The 13,605-nt window shown below is 58.3% G+C and overlaps 2 protein-coding genes across 7 annotated transcripts; one reads left to right on the top strand and one right to left on the bottom strand.

Moving 5' to 3' along the window:
• Positions 1–6: 6 nt before the first annotated feature.
• On the bottom strand, positions 7–8,192 carry IDH3G (isocitrate dehydrogenase (NAD(+)) 3 non-catalytic subunit gamma). 2 transcript variants are annotated; one of them, XM_010964095.3, is made up of 13 exons: positions 8,061–8,192; positions 4,828–4,866; positions 4,436–4,447; positions 4,081–4,178; positions 3,633–3,745; positions 2,233–2,293; positions 2,010–2,142; positions 1,772–1,905; positions 1,335–1,437; positions 1,096–1,242; positions 654–748; positions 512–572; positions 7–207 (listed from the first exon to the last, which is right to left on the bottom strand). In XM_010964095.3, the coding sequence occupies exons 1-13, from the start codon at positions 8,139–8,141 to the stop codon at positions 106–108; spliced, it is 1,179 nt and encodes a 392-aa protein (XP_010962397.1). In that variant the 5' UTR covers positions 8,142–8,192; the 3' UTR covers positions 7–105. The 2 variants fall into 2 exon arrangements, with proteins under 2 accessions (XP_010962397.1, XP_074215915.1); XM_074359814.1 differs by lacking the exon at positions 4,436–4,447.
• Positions 8,125–12,527, top strand: SSR4 (signal sequence receptor subunit 4). Of its 5 annotated transcripts, XM_074359815.1 has the most exons (7): positions 8,125–8,226; positions 8,496–8,565; positions 10,497–10,615; positions 11,470–11,544; positions 11,677–11,766; positions 12,080–12,145; positions 12,345–12,527. In XM_074359815.1, the coding sequence occupies exons 1-7, from the start codon at positions 8,140–8,142 to the stop codon at positions 12,447–12,449; spliced, it is 612 nt and encodes a 203-aa protein (XP_074215916.1). In that variant the 5' UTR covers positions 8,125–8,139; the 3' UTR covers positions 12,450–12,527. The 5 variants fall into 5 exon arrangements, with proteins under 5 accessions (XP_074215916.1, XP_045379387.1, XP_045379386.1 ...); XM_045523430.2 differs by lacking the exon at positions 8,125–8,226 and having other exon boundaries at positions 8,407–8,565; positions 12,080–12,240; XM_010964094.3 differs by lacking the exon at positions 8,125–8,226 and having other exon boundaries at positions 8,407–8,565.
• Positions 12,528–13,605: the final 1,078 nt, after the last annotated feature.

Consider the following 13,605-nt stretch of genomic DNA (forward strand, 5'->3'; position numbering starts at 1 on the left):
AAGAACTGGGGCAGAAGCTGGTTTATTCTGGGTCTACCCACTCACTAGGGTGCTGGGGGAGCGAAGGGGATCTAGAGAGGGGGCGGACACAGTCCCAGGGACAGCCTAGGCCTCCACGGCCCGGCCATTGATGATGCGGATGTGACGGATGATGTCCTGGATGGCTTCCGATGTGGTGCCCTGGCCCCCGATGTCCGGGGTGTGCATCTGTGGGAGGTAGGCAAGCTTGGTCACACAGCAGGGTTCCACCAATACCTGAGCCCTGCCTGGCAGGCGGCCCAGGGCTGGCCACTGTCTCCACTGGGTTACAGGGCCTGAAAGCGCCATGAGGACAGCAGTCCCAGCTAAGGCCCTGAAGCCCTCCCTTACTTGGTACCACCCTCCCCTTGGGGGCAGCAGGAAGTGCCAGGTCACCACTTCCAGACCCTCAGATGTCCTATCAGCTCAACCTGAGCTAGGGGCGGGGAGGAGGTTGCTGGGGAGGAGGCAGGTGAGGGGAGAAGAGCCTCACATTTTCATTGTCCATGGATGCCAAGACAGCCTTGCGGATGGAGGTGGCGTAGGAGTGTAGCCTAAGGAGGAAAATCAGACTTCAGGCCTCCGGAACGCGAGGCTGGCCAGCGGCAGACAGCCCACATCAAGAAGCTACTTACTTGAGGTGGTCAAGCATCATGCAACTTGCCAGCAGCGTTGCCGTGGGGTTGGCGATGTTCTTATTGGCGATACTCTTGCCCGTGTTCCTTGTAGCCTGGAAGAGGCAAGATGGGAGAGGGGGGTGGCGAATATAAGAATGTTGAGTGCAGACTACATTCATGCAGAAAGCCCAGAACAGGCAAATCCACAGAGACAGAGGGTGGGTGAGTTCCGTGCCGGGGGCAGGGGAGGAGGGCAGCAGGAGACTGACGGCTAACGAGGACAAGATTTCTCTTTGGAGAGATGAAAATGTTTGAGAATTAGTTGTGATGGCTGCACAACTCTGTATTATTCTAAAAACCACTAAATCATCCACTTTCAGCGGATGACACTGGATGCTACGTGAGCTACAGTTTACAATTCAAAGAGGCCAGCGGCCCTGGCACTGCTAGCAGCACTCACCGTCTCGAACACAGCATACACGTGGCCATAGTTGGCCCCGGCCACGAGGCCAGGGCCTCCGACCAGCCCTGCACAGACATTGTTGACGATGTTGCCGTAGAGATTGGGCATCACCATGACATCAAACTGCTGGGGCCGAGACACCAGCTGTGGGGCAAGAAGGGGCCAGACAGGAGCTTGAGCACAAGAAGCCCCAGGAGCCCGGGGCAGGGGGCCGCGCAGCGTGGCAGGCTAACTACCTGCATGGTGGTGTTGTCCACAATCATATTCTCAAAGGTGATCTGGGGGTAGCCAGCTGCCACCTCCTTGCAGCACTGGAGGAAGAGCCCATCGCCCAGCTTCCTAGTGGGGGACCCAGGACACCACTTTGGCCACTGCAACCATCAGCCAGAGGGTTGGGGTGTGCAGACAGCCACAGGAGGCTAGGTTCTAATCTATAACCAGTCCCATCTGCAGAATGGGCACAATCCCACCCCACCTCCGCAAAGTGTGCATGGCAGTGAGGCCACAGCTGGGGCGTGGGCAATAGGCGCACCCCTGAGCCTGGCCCCTTGGTGGGTAGCTGGAGTCCTTCCTGGGCATGAGTCCCTGAAAGCAGGCCCAGGTAGGCTGCTCAATCCAGCTGCCTCAGGGCTGCTTGCAGAATGGGTGGGGTCGGGTGGGGTGGGAGGCATACATGATGTTGGCCTTGTGTACAGCTGTCACTTTCTTTCGCCCAGTTTCCTGGGCCAGTTTGAAGGCGTACTCCGCAATGCGCAGGGACTTGGCCTTGGTGATGATCTTAAGGCTCTCCACCACTCCAGCCACACTCTGAGAAGGGGACAACAGAGAAGAGACCTATACCCTGTCCAAGCCTGCCCTCTAATACAAGCTTCCCTCAGGCACAGCCTTTACATCCCCGCCCCATGACCCACCTCATGCTCCAGGCTGCTGTACTCGCCCTCTGTGTTTTCCCGGACAATGAGGATGTCTATGTCCCTGTGCCGGGTCACCACTCCCGGCAGGCTCTTACAGTGGATGACGTTGGCGTACAGGTCCAGGCTGGTACTGGGGGCACAGAGAGAAACAGCCAGTCAGTGCCAGGACTCTCTGCGGGCACCCCCCACCAGGCCATCACCCCGGGCACTTGGCTCTCACCGAAGGATGTTATTTCGGGATTTGTGGGATGGCGGCAGGTTGTGGTTTGTTTCAATATTGCCTGCAGGACAGAAGCAAGGCAGGCAGGCTGGAAAGAGGGCCCCTGGCTCAGCCGTAGCACCTCAGTCCCCTTTCTGACCCAGGGAACATGTGCCGAAGGCGGCTCCAACAGCAGAGGAAAGCAGCTTCGGGTAGCAGAAATACTCCATAGGACACTCTAATATAACTTCCAGTGTAAGTTCCATGAGGGCAAAGGGGGCTGTGTGCATGCATTTGGTTCACTGATGGGTTCCAAGGATCGAAAAGAGCTCCTGGCACATAGCAGGCACTCAGTCAATACGTAATGAATGAAAGAACAAATGAATGAATGAACAAGGATTGGCAGGCAGCCAGAAGCTCTTGCTAGACCCTGGGCAGGGAATGGCAAGGCCAGGGTGTGGCTGGATAGAAAGTGACCACTCTTGCTTACTAACAGGATGATGGCTAGGCTGGCACCAGCAAGGTGACCTTGGCCAGGGTTAGCGCCAGGCCCTGTATCAAGGCACCACAAGAGCTCAGGGGCAGGTGGAGGTTGCCCGAAAAAGACCACCGTTTGGCCTTGGCTGGAACCAAGAGCAAGAGCAGCAGGGGGCCAGCAGCCGCTGAGAGAAGGTGGTAAGGGTGCCAGGCAGAGGAGGCCTTTCTCAGGGACCCCCGGGCCACCAGCCCCTCCAAGTTACGCCCTGCCTGGGCTGACTTCATCCAGAGCGCCTTGGGCACCCTGTGGGTGGCATGTCAGCCCCTCCACTGGACTGCCAGTGCCGGGGGCTCTACCGGGGTTCATCTTTGCTCACTCACTCCTCACATAGAGCAAGTGATGGGCTAAAGCCTGCTGAACGAGTGATGGAAACAGTTTAAGAACTTGGATCAAACCAAGGAAAACCCAGAGAAGGGTAGAATTCCGGTCTGTAGCATCCACAGCTGTGCCAGCTGGAGCCAAGGCAGCAGGCAGATGGTGGGAACTACAACTCTGTGACATTTGTATGTGCAAACTCTGGCAGGTCAAACCTGACTTCAGCAAGGGGAGAGAGTATACAGTCAGCGGTAGAGTGCCTGCTTGGATGCACAAGGTCCTGGGTTCAATCCTCAGTACCTCCATTAAAAAAAAATACATACATACATAAACCTAATTACCTCCCCCCTGCCGAAAAGAAACACAAACATCCACACAGACACAACCTGACTTCAGCAGAGAGGGCTGCCCCAGGAGGGAAGAAGGGCAGCCCGTCACCGGACAGGCTCCTGCAGAGCCGAGTGCCCCCGAGATCTCAGAAACACAGCACAACAGGGTCCCAGGGACAAGTGTCAGCTCAGAGGTGAAAGGAATCGCACATGGTGCCCCTCCTGGCCCCCGCGCTCACCCTTCAGGGCCACGCGGTTCCGACGGATGGCCATGATAGCGTTACGGATGTCCTCTTCGTCAGCAGTGGAGCTCACATGCACCTCTTCAAAGTCCACAGGCACACATGCATGCCTGCGGCAGAGCAGGGTCAGGACGGCGGCCCCAGGCCCCCCTCCAGGAAGTCTGCCTGGACCACTGGGCGTAGAGGTCTCTTCCTTGCTGCTGCCCACCTTGACCCAGCTCTGACTGAGAGGGGACTGCACCCACCTGCACCAACTGATGGGGATGCACTTACACCCCTCAACACCGTTAGCAGGCCTGGTTCCACCTTGCCCATGCCCAGGCCAGCCTGGCAGGATCGCAGGCACCAGGACAAAAGGCCTGGGCTTGCAGCCCTCCTGCCATTGGCTTACTGCCCATCTTGGCACAAAGTTCTCCAGGCCCCTCCTGGGTCTGGGGCCCCATACCTGAACACAGACTTGACATGCAGCATGAGCTCTGGCCCGATGCCGTCCCCAGGGATCATGGTCACTGTGTGCCGTCCACCATACTTAGCCGATGGAGGCTAGAGACGGGGAGGATAGGCCTTCAGCTCCCTTCCTCCCACCAGCACTGACCCTAGGGGCTGGCCGATCGTGAGGCGCCAGCTAGGGGTCCCTCACCCCTGCGCCCCGCCCCACCCATCCCAGACAGGGTTGCTCGCAGGGGCTCCTCAGACAGGAGGACAGCAGCAGAAGCAGTCCCCTCCCCCACCTGGACTTGGGTCAACCCCAAAGCAACTAAAAGCCCCAAACCTAAAAGGCAGATGAGAAGAATACTCACAATTGTTTGTTGCTAGAGTGGGGACAGGAAGGAAAAAGACACAGATCAGCCAAAGTCGGAGGAACAAGGGTGTGCCAGGGGAATGGGGTCTTTTCCCTGGGGACGCTGTCTAGCACAGTTCAGGTAAGGAGGGGTGGGCGAGCTCTGGAGACTGCACCTCAAAGGGGAAGACACAGAAGGGCCAGAAGCAGAGAGACATGGCACACACAAGCATGCACACGCACGTATACAACTCTGCACACACACATGCACGTAAACACACACACAAGCACCTGTACAGAAACACACAGACAGGCGCAAACGTGCGTAAACAAAAACATCTGTACGTGCAAGCGCGCACGCACGCACGCACGCACACACACACACACACACACACCCCAGCAAGTACTTACTGAGAAGCTCCTCCGGGGGGCCTCGTGGGCACCTAGAACCTGGCAAAGAGAACCCAGATGCCCAGGGTTGTCATCCAACCCAGAAAGTCAACCTGGCAAGGGCCTGCTGAGCTCTTGGCGGGGCAGAGGAGCACCCTCACCGCGCCCGGACAGGCCCTGCGCACCGCGCCCGGACAGGCCCTGCGCACCGCGCCCTCCACCTCCCCCAGGCGCCACTGGCCAGCAAGCCACACCACACAGCAGGTGCCCGGTCAGCTCCAGAGTCGCCACTTCCCAAAGACCACCTACTGCAGCGCCACGGAGGGCCGTAACAACCCTTTATGCCTCCCTCAGGTCCACGCTCAGTTTTTTTTAAAAAATGCTTGCATCTCCCTTCCCTCCTTTCATTGTTTCTGGTCTTTTTTAGCCAATTATTCCTGCTCAGTGATGTCTGTGGTTTGGAAAAGTTGGCACACTAAACACGGTACAATAGGGAAATCATTATAACCAACCACAGGACAACTATGATGGTCATTTAATCATTTTTTTAATCACGTGTCCTTATTACAAAAGCACCATATGGTCAAAACATGGAGAAAATCCAGAACGTGGAGATCAGAAGGAAGACAGCATCCAGCCCCTGCCCACCCAGAGACGAGCGCCGCTGGGGAACAGCCCTCTAGAGTCCGAAATCGCAAGTCCAACCATTTTTAGAAGTAGAGCAGACACCATCTTTTGTAAAGCCCTGCAAAACCGCTTCGGGGCCTGTGTGGGTGACAAATGTCCTCAACCCTCTACTCGAAACAGCCACGTTTGGTCACATTGGTGCTGTGCCTGACTCTAAAGGCAGAGTCACTGTGGCCATTTTCCAAAGAGCCGTGCCTTCCTGCTATAAGTCTAGAAAGCTCAGGCAGAGGCTGACTATCTCAGCTGGCTCTCCCTGGCTGGTTCACAAGGGACGCGCCTGCACAGAGCTCAGGCAGCACAGGGGCTAGGAAGGGGCTGGTTGACAGGACAAGAGGCCCCAGGGGTTTCTGCTGATTCAGGGGGCCCCTGGATCTGCAGCCAGAGGCACACATGGGGCTTTTCTGTTTTCCTTCTAGCAATTCTCAGTATCTGGACTCACCTTATTTGTATTGAGAGTAGGCTCTCAAACTTGTAGAAGGTGGCTTAGACTGCCCTTCCTCCAGGAAGTCTTCCCTGATGCCCTAAGGCTGCCAAGCTATTGGTCCCCTGGACTCCCAAAACCCTACTCACTCCCTCCCTGCCAACCAGTCTCTCTAGGTTGACACTGCCTTGCTCCCTCTCCAATCCCTAAGCCCCCGAGAGTGGATACCATGTTTGTTTGATTCCCTACTGTCATCCCAAGACCCACGGAATGCCTGGCCCAGAGCCAGGACACAAAAATCATTTCCAGCATGAATGAGCACACTGGAAAACGAAGGAAGATATGGTGTGCTTCGAGGCTAGGGAAACCTGGGTCCAAATCCACCGTTCACTACTCTTGGTGGCAAACAGCTTAACCATGCTGAGCTTCCCACCCTGACCTGAAATGCACAGAATAGAGGTGCCTACTTTACCTGACTGCTGGAAAGATTAAGCGAGAGGGGGTATGTGAGCTGTTCAGTCCCTAACAAGGCACAGGGACCGTGCGAAACCACACTCACTCCTTGACCCAACCAGCCCCTCAGACCAGTGTTCAAGGCTCATGTCCAATGAGAGGATGTTGGGCCGACCCCTGCGGCTCCCAGCAGTAATTCCTCCTGGGTTACAGCCCTCTGGAGTCCACCGGCACTGGGCAGGTAACTTGGCCTTGGTATGAGCCAGCACTAGCACCAGGCCTGGCTCTGCATCTGTGCAACTAACCCCAACCAGATCTTGCATCCCATCACTACCACCAGGGCTGAACCTCTCCCTCAGCTGGTCCCAATGCTAGATGTTCCTTCCAGCTTTGGACCCAAAGAGCTCTCAGGATAGCGACTCCCCTGGCCTTGCTGTGGACAGATGCAGGCACCTTCCATTAGGAGGTTCCAAAGGTTCTGTAAAGCTAACCATTAAGAGCCCAGCATGAGGCAGAAGGGAATATATGCATTGGTCTCCTGCTTGTTCACCTAGCAGGAGAGTAGACTGTTGGCCCTCATCCTTAGATAGTGTCACGGAAAGAAAGGAGTCCAGCAGGAGGGTATGTGTTCCAGGCAAAGGGCTGCCATACTACACATCTTAGTGAGGCTTCACTCTTCAGCATGTTTCTGTTGGATCAAGTGCTCATGGCGGCTTCCTGTTTCCCCACAAGGTCCCAATTAATGGGACCAAAGATCTGGGCTCTGTCTCTAAAGGTTCCCCTACCCAGGACAACCAGTCTTAGGGCAAGGCACCGACCAGCTAGCAACTGCCCACCATCCCCACCCCAATATGGACACAAGTACACACACAGGGAAGGTCAGAGTTGGCTAACCCCTTTGAGACAGAAACTGTAGCCCAAAGAGAAGGAGACTGCCTTAAGGTCACACAGTGGGTCGGTGGGGGCGCCAGGCCTGGAGGTACCTTTCGTCCCTCAGGGCCAGTCCTGACTTGCTGATGGTTCAGATGGCGTCCAACCCACCCAGGGACTAAATTATCCTCATTTACTGTGTAAAGAGAGAGAAATCAGATCTGAATAACCAAGATCCTAAACGGAGAACGACGGAAGCAAAACCCTCTCGGCCTCCCCAACTCGCCAGCTTCAGGAACCCTAGCTCCTTCCTATTCCAGGCACCTGCTGGGCGGAGGGGGAGGTAAGCATCTGGGGTACCGGCAAAGTCCGACTCTCCACCTCCACTGGAATAGGTGGCAAAGTGATCCACGAAAGGGAAAGCCGAGGTGGAAGGGCGGGGCGGGGGGAGAACGGATTCCCCAGAGGGCAAGAGCAAGGCGGGCCGGGACACGTGACAGCCTCGGGAGGGCTCCCACAAGGACACGGAAGGTGAAACTTGGCCCGCTGCGGCCCACTCTCCTCGCTTGTCAGGAGCTCTTCTGCCACAAGATGCAGACCCCTGGGAAAGCCCGACCAGAGTCAGCTTTGGCTAACCTCTTCACTGACAGCGCAGGTGGCCAATCAACCCCGGCCGCAGCACTCTCCCCTCCCCTCTAGGGGCCCGCAACCAATCGGGCCCCAGGACGCTCCGAGAGCGGCGGCCTCCGGCCCGGCCCCGCCGAAATACGAGCACCCGTCGGCGAGCACCCCAGCTTCCCCGGGGCCCGTTCCCCTTTCTCACCTCCCAAGGACGGCAGAGGAGGGCTGGCCTGAGCACGGCCTTCGCAGCGCCACCTGCGGCCGTCGCCACCTTCAGCGCCATGACGAAAAGTGAGAAGCGCTGCACGTCCCGCCGCGCAGACACTGCTCTCGCGAGAGTTCGGCAGCGCACCAAGTACCGGGAGAGGGCGGGGGCCCGGCAGTGCGCACGCACGCGCCCGCGCCGGTTCCCACGCCCTCTTCCGGCGCCGAGAGCGCCGCCGCCGCCGCCATCTTGGGAGGGGGCGGCCAGCTGGGCCCCCGGTCTGGGGAGGGGACACGTCAGTGCCGCCAGTGACGTCACAGGCCCGCCCGGCCCGCCGGCGCCCGATTGGCTGCTGCGGCCGCTTACGCGTCGCGCTTCCTTGTCTGTTCCTCGTGTTCTGGGGAGTCGCTCTCTTTTTCTCTCGGCAAAGAGGCGATGGCGGCGCTGGCATCTCTCGGCGCCCTGGCGCTACTCCTGCTGTCCGGCCTCTCCTGCTGCTCAGGTAGCGGCCTGGCCGGAGCTCGTTTCTGGCAAGCCTCTCTCCCACGACTGGTGGTGCGTGGGCGGGAGGAGGGGTGCGGGCGAAGCGGGGGTGTGGGCCTTCTTTCTCCGAGAGGCAGGTGGTCTCTGGTCGCGGCGGCGAAGGCCACCACGCCCTCCTGCACCACACAGCTTTACCCAGCAGCCAGATCTTTCCCACGTCTGCTCCTGCGAGGAAGAGTCCCAGAGCCTCTCCAGTGCGCCTGGCCCCAGCTGCAGCAGGGAAAGTGACACACGACCCTGCTCCCTCTCTCAAGAGCTCCCGGTCCCAGAGCGGGGTCGGGCAGGAGAAAAGCTCTGCAGCACAGGCCAATCGGGGCGAGAAACTGGGCTGCTGGAGAGGAACCACCTGACCTGGTGCGGTGGGACCAGGCCTCCTCAGGAAGGGAGCTCTGAGTGAAGAGAGGGAGTAGGGACGGTCCAGGCAGAGGGGCCCAGAGTGTGTGCTAGTTAGAAAGGAACTGAAGAGGGAAAGATTAGTGGGCCTAGAGCGCCAGGCCAGACTGTTGATCTTTACCCTGAGGCCTTGCCGTGTTCTTATAGGGCTCTTCAGCAGAGCCGAGGCAGTCAGGTGGACTCACTTTTCTGAGAGACCGTTAACACTTAGTGGCAGGGTTGGGCTCAGACTGGAGTCCACAAGTTTGCTTAGGAGTCCTTGCAGGAGCCAGCGCCAGGTCTGGGGGCTTGGACTGGGTCAGGGGCTCTTTCTGCACATTCATTTTACTTGCCCTACTTCAGGCCAGCACCCTTGGTTCCTGCAGTGTTTCACCAGCCTAACTGGCCTCCCTGCCTGCACCCTTCTCACCAGCAACTTAGGAACTCCCAGTGCTGTAGCCAGTGATGTCTGGAAAGGGCAAACCTGACTGTAAAACTTTTCAGTGCTCCACTGTGTCCCTAGAAAAAAAGTCAAGCTTAGCAGAGCCTGGAAGGGTCTGCGAGATGTGACTCCTGAGACCCACCTCCCACCCATGTCCCCAGGCTAATCCCTCCCACTGTCCAGACCCCGAGCCTTCTCTAACTGCCTCAGCCTAGGTCTTGGCCCCACCCGGACACCACGTTCATAGAGCAGGTGGCACCTTGTGACTTAGGTGGTGCCTTTTCCTTTCTTGTAGTGTCTAGCAGCATGGAGCTGGCCCAGGTGACTTCCTTTCTCTCAGGGCAGCCCTGTTCAAAGGGACAAGTTGTGCTTCTGTATCCAGAATCGCTTCCATTTTCTCCTCTCGGGAAATGCTGAGGCTGGTCCTGGCCTTCTGTCAACTGTGTCTTGGGGCAGAGACCCGTTCCTTCATCTCTAGCAGCTCTGTGCTTTGTATCTGTGGGGGATGCCTTCAGTAAACTGTTCAGGGCCATGCGTGACTCTGAATTGAGGTCAGCCCGGCCCCCTGGGCTTCTGGGGTGCTCCAGGCCAGGGCAGGCTGCAGCCCCAAAGCATTGCATGGCTTCCTTGTTTGTAGGTCCAGGCACAGACTGGAGTTGTGCAGTGAATCCATACAGCACTCCCCCTACCGCCCCGCCTGCGCATACACACACACACACACACACACACACACACACACACACACACACACACACACACACGGGCACACGGGCACACGGGCACAGGGGCACACACACCTGCACTTTCTCACTTGCATTAAGGTTCCACCTGCACAAAGCTTTCTCGTCCCCCCTCCCCTGCCTTCCTTTGAGGCCACCCCACCCTCCTTTGCCATTGTGCTTCTGACTGGTCATTTGAATTTATCTCCCAGATGCCACCCGGCAGGGTCCATAGGGCCCTTTGTATCCTCAGCTGATGAGATCTGGGCAGTGGGGTCTAGGTGGTCCTTTCTGCCCCCACCCAGCCCAGTGCACACAAGCTGGGCCTTACCCAGGCGTCCTGCCTCCTCCCCACAGCAGAGGCATGTGTGGAGCCCCAGATCACCCCTTCCTACTACACCACCTCGGACGCCGTCATTTCTACTGAGACTGTCTTCATCGTGGAAATCTCCCTGACATGCAAGAACAGGGTCCAGGTGAGGCAGTGGGGGTTCAGCCAGGAGGGTGCTGGGGCAGGACGTGGACAGTGAGTCTGGGACCTTGGGGGATCAGACCCAGGGACCCGTGTGGACAGAGGGAGAATAAGGGTTTCGGTTCTCAGATGTAGGAGAGATTGGGGCTCAGCAAGGCCAGATTCTAGAAGATGTTTAAGGAACATTCTGACCTCCCTGCTCTGCTTTGCCTGCATGCAGTAATGTAGGTAGATCCCTTGCTGTGTCTTGAAAGAGCATGTGGTAAGGGAGAGACAGCCAGGGGTCAGCCCCCAGGCCCCTGCATCCCTTTTCTGGTTGCTCTTTGCCAAGGTGTGCGTCCACGTGGGTGTTTCATAATTTTAAGACTGAGCAGCCCTGGCCTCGGCCCCTGACCTTAACCTGTATCCTAAAGGCCCAAAGAAGGAAATTGGGCCTTTATAGGTACAACATTCCTTAGGTGGCTCATTGGGTACCCCCGGCCCCAGTGTCCCCTTCCAGGCTCAGAGAAGAAACGAACACACTTTGATCATCCCTCCCCTGTTCGCAGTTAACAGGCTCACTGTGGGTTATGGAGGCTGGGCCATAGGGGAGATGTGGCCACTACATAGGGAAGACAGAGGCAGAGAGACCATGACAGCATCCGTGGGTGTTGGCTTCCTTGTTTGGCTTTGGGTTGTGGCAGGCCTACCTCCGTGGTTCTTGTATGGTGTCTCCCACCAGACGTACCACAGTCCCCAGCTGTGCCCAGCTGGCCTCCTTACCCACAGGCAATAGGTGCTGCTGTGGGCAGCACAGTGGGGCCTCTGCCGATGGCCAGAGAGGGAAAAAGGTGACTCCCTTTGTGTTCCCTCTGCCAGAGCATGGCTCTTTACGCTGACGTAAGTGGAAAACAGTTTCCTGTTACCCGGGGCCAAGACGTGGGGCGGTATCAGGTAAGGGTTGCTGTGGTCGTCATTTTGAGGGAAGGCTACCCACTCACAGCAGGGGCGGGCTGCTTGGACTCAATCTGCGGGTGGTGGCGCTGTGTCTAGTGTGCCTACCCTTTTCCAACGCACCCAACCCAGGTGTCCTGGAGTCTAGACCACAAGAGTGCACACGCTGGCACCTACGAGGTGAGATTCTTCGACGAGGAGTCCTACAGCCTGCTGAGGAAGGTGAGGATCCGCAGAAGCAGCACCCCGGCCTGCAGAGGGGAGGGCGAGCCCACTTCCGCAGCTGTCTCCACCCTGCAGTCCCCTCTTCCTGGAGCGCTGGGCCCCTGGGGACCTTGCTGATGTGGAGGGGGATGGCGGGGGGGTGCCTTCTCGTCTGCCTGCCCCCACCCCCCGTCCCTGTGCCGTCCGTGTTTCTCTCGCCCATTTCTCTTTTCCACAACTCTGGCCAGAGTTCCTGCCTCTCCTACCCTGCCTGCCCACCTCAGCCCACCCCACCCAGCATTGCCCCCTGACCCCAGCACCTCCCTCGCAGGCTCAGAGAAATAATGAGGACATTTCCGTCATCCCACCTCTGTTCACAGTCAGCGTGGACCATCGGGTGAGTGGGCTGAAGAGGCTGACCCCAGCACGGGAAAGCACAGACCACCCAGCACACCTCGCCTTCTCGGGGAGCTGGGGGCTGGGCCATCGTTGGTCAGTGTGTCTTTGTGCCCCGTAAGGAGGGTGACCAGGGTTGGCTGGCCCCCTCACCCGTCCCTCTCCTGAGGACTGACTTTTTGGGGTCTCTTTTCTTGCAGGGCACCTGGAACGGGCCCTGGGTCTCCACTGAGGTACTGGCTGCCGCCATCGGCCTTGTGATCTACTACCTGGCCTTCAGCGCCAAGAGCCACATCCAGGCCTGAGGACGGTGCCCCGGCCCCCCTTGCTTTTTTCAATAAACAGTTCTCGGCTGTCACTGGCACCGGGGACACGGGCTCCTCGCTTGTGCTGCCGTGAGTTCCACACGTGGACAGAGCTGGGCACCTAGCATCCCTCCTTCCACCTTGATGGCACAGGCACTGCGTGAGGATGGGGCTCCCTTCCCTCCATGTGTGCATTTGCTTCCCTCTCCTTTAGCTCTCCCTTCTCAACCCCCAGTGAAGCCTTCTGGGCCCAATACCCATTGCTCACCTTCTCTCAGGGTGGCCTGTGTGGTTTGGGGTGGGCCATGGGGCTGTCCCCCTCCCCCACCGTCTTCTGGCATACAGTGGCCTTGTTCTCCTGCCTTCACTCAGCCCACCTGAGCTGGCTTAGGGAGGGGCCCTCTGACCACTTGCCACTGGGGGGGGGCAGCTGCTCAGGGCAAGCCGGAAAGGAGCATCCCTGCCATCCAGACGTCAGCAGGACAATGAGACGCAGCCCCACCTGCTTTTCAGACTGGCTCCCGTGTTCAGAGTCCTGGGCACAAGCCACGCACTCAAGTACCTTCTGTGCTTTTCTTGGGAAGTGCTGTGGGCGCCGCTCTGTTGTGGATGTGGACAAGCCAACACACCCAGTAGCTGTCTGGGGCGTGGTCATTCTAAGCCCTACACTCTGGCCGGTTGCCCACCCCCAGCATGCTCTCGCTTCTCGGCATCAGGTGGGGCGCAGAAAAGGGCACTAAAACGAGGACCCAGACCCCCAAGCCAGTTGCCAGCCCTTTCCTGTTGGCCTCATACCTTCTCTCCTAGTGATGCGTCTTCCCCCAGCACCTGATGTCCTTAGGACCCCAGGTGGGCATCCCCTCGTATGCTCCATGTCACCCTGCAGCCCTCCCACCAGCCCAGTTTCCATGAGACCACCACTCGCTAGACGGGTGGTAAGGGCCCTGGGATCCAAAGGGGCTGAGTGCAAATCCTAGGGGAGCCTTTCCCAGCTGTGTGGGCCCTGTAGGTTTGCTCAGCTGTGACGTGGTGGCTGCTTTCTCCTGGGTGTGGGTGTCAGTGAGGGCTCTTTGGGGCCAGCTGGCAGAGCCCCCGGCACCCTGGTGCTGGATCTCCTTCAGCTGTTACTAACGAGAAACAGCTGTGTGAGCACGGG

Source organism: Camelus bactrianus, chromosome X (assembly GCF_048773025.1).
Source record: "Camelus bactrianus isolate YW-2024 breed Bactrian camel chromosome X, ASM4877302v1, whole genome shotgun sequence".
In the NCBI taxonomy this organism is placed as follows: Eukaryota; Metazoa; Chordata; class Mammalia; order Artiodactyla; family Camelidae; genus Camelus; species Camelus bactrianus.

What these genes read in the sequence shown, in the direction of transcription:
- IDH3G (XM_010964095.3), bottom strand. Translation starts at nt 8,141, where the DNA reads ATGGCGCTGAAGGTGGCGACGGCCGCAGGTGGCGCTGCGAAGGCCGTG. An exon ending in CATGTCAAGTCTGTGTTCAG is followed by an intron (nt 3,746 to 4,080) that starts GTATGGGGCCCC and finishes GCTCTGCCGCAG; the next exon opens with GCATGCATGTGTGCCTGTGG. An exon ending in GTACACAAGGCCAACATCAT is followed by an intron (nt 1,438 to 1,771) that starts GTATGCCTCCCA and finishes GTCCCCCACTAG; the next exon opens with GAAGCTGGGCGATGGGCTCT.
- SSR4 (XM_074359815.1), top strand. Translation starts at nt 8,140, where the DNA reads ATGACGAAAAGTGAGAAGCGCTGCACGTCCCGCCGCGCAGACACTGCT. An exon ending in GCACCAAGTACCGGGAGAGG is followed by an intron (nt 8,227 to 8,495) that starts GCGGGGGCCCGG and finishes CTCGGCAAAGAG; the next exon opens with GCGATGGCGGCGCTGGCATC. An exon ending in CAGTCAGCGTGGACCATCGG is followed by an intron (nt 12,146 to 12,344) that starts GTGAGTGGGCTG and finishes CTTTTCTTGCAG; the next exon opens with GGCACCTGGAACGGGCCCTG.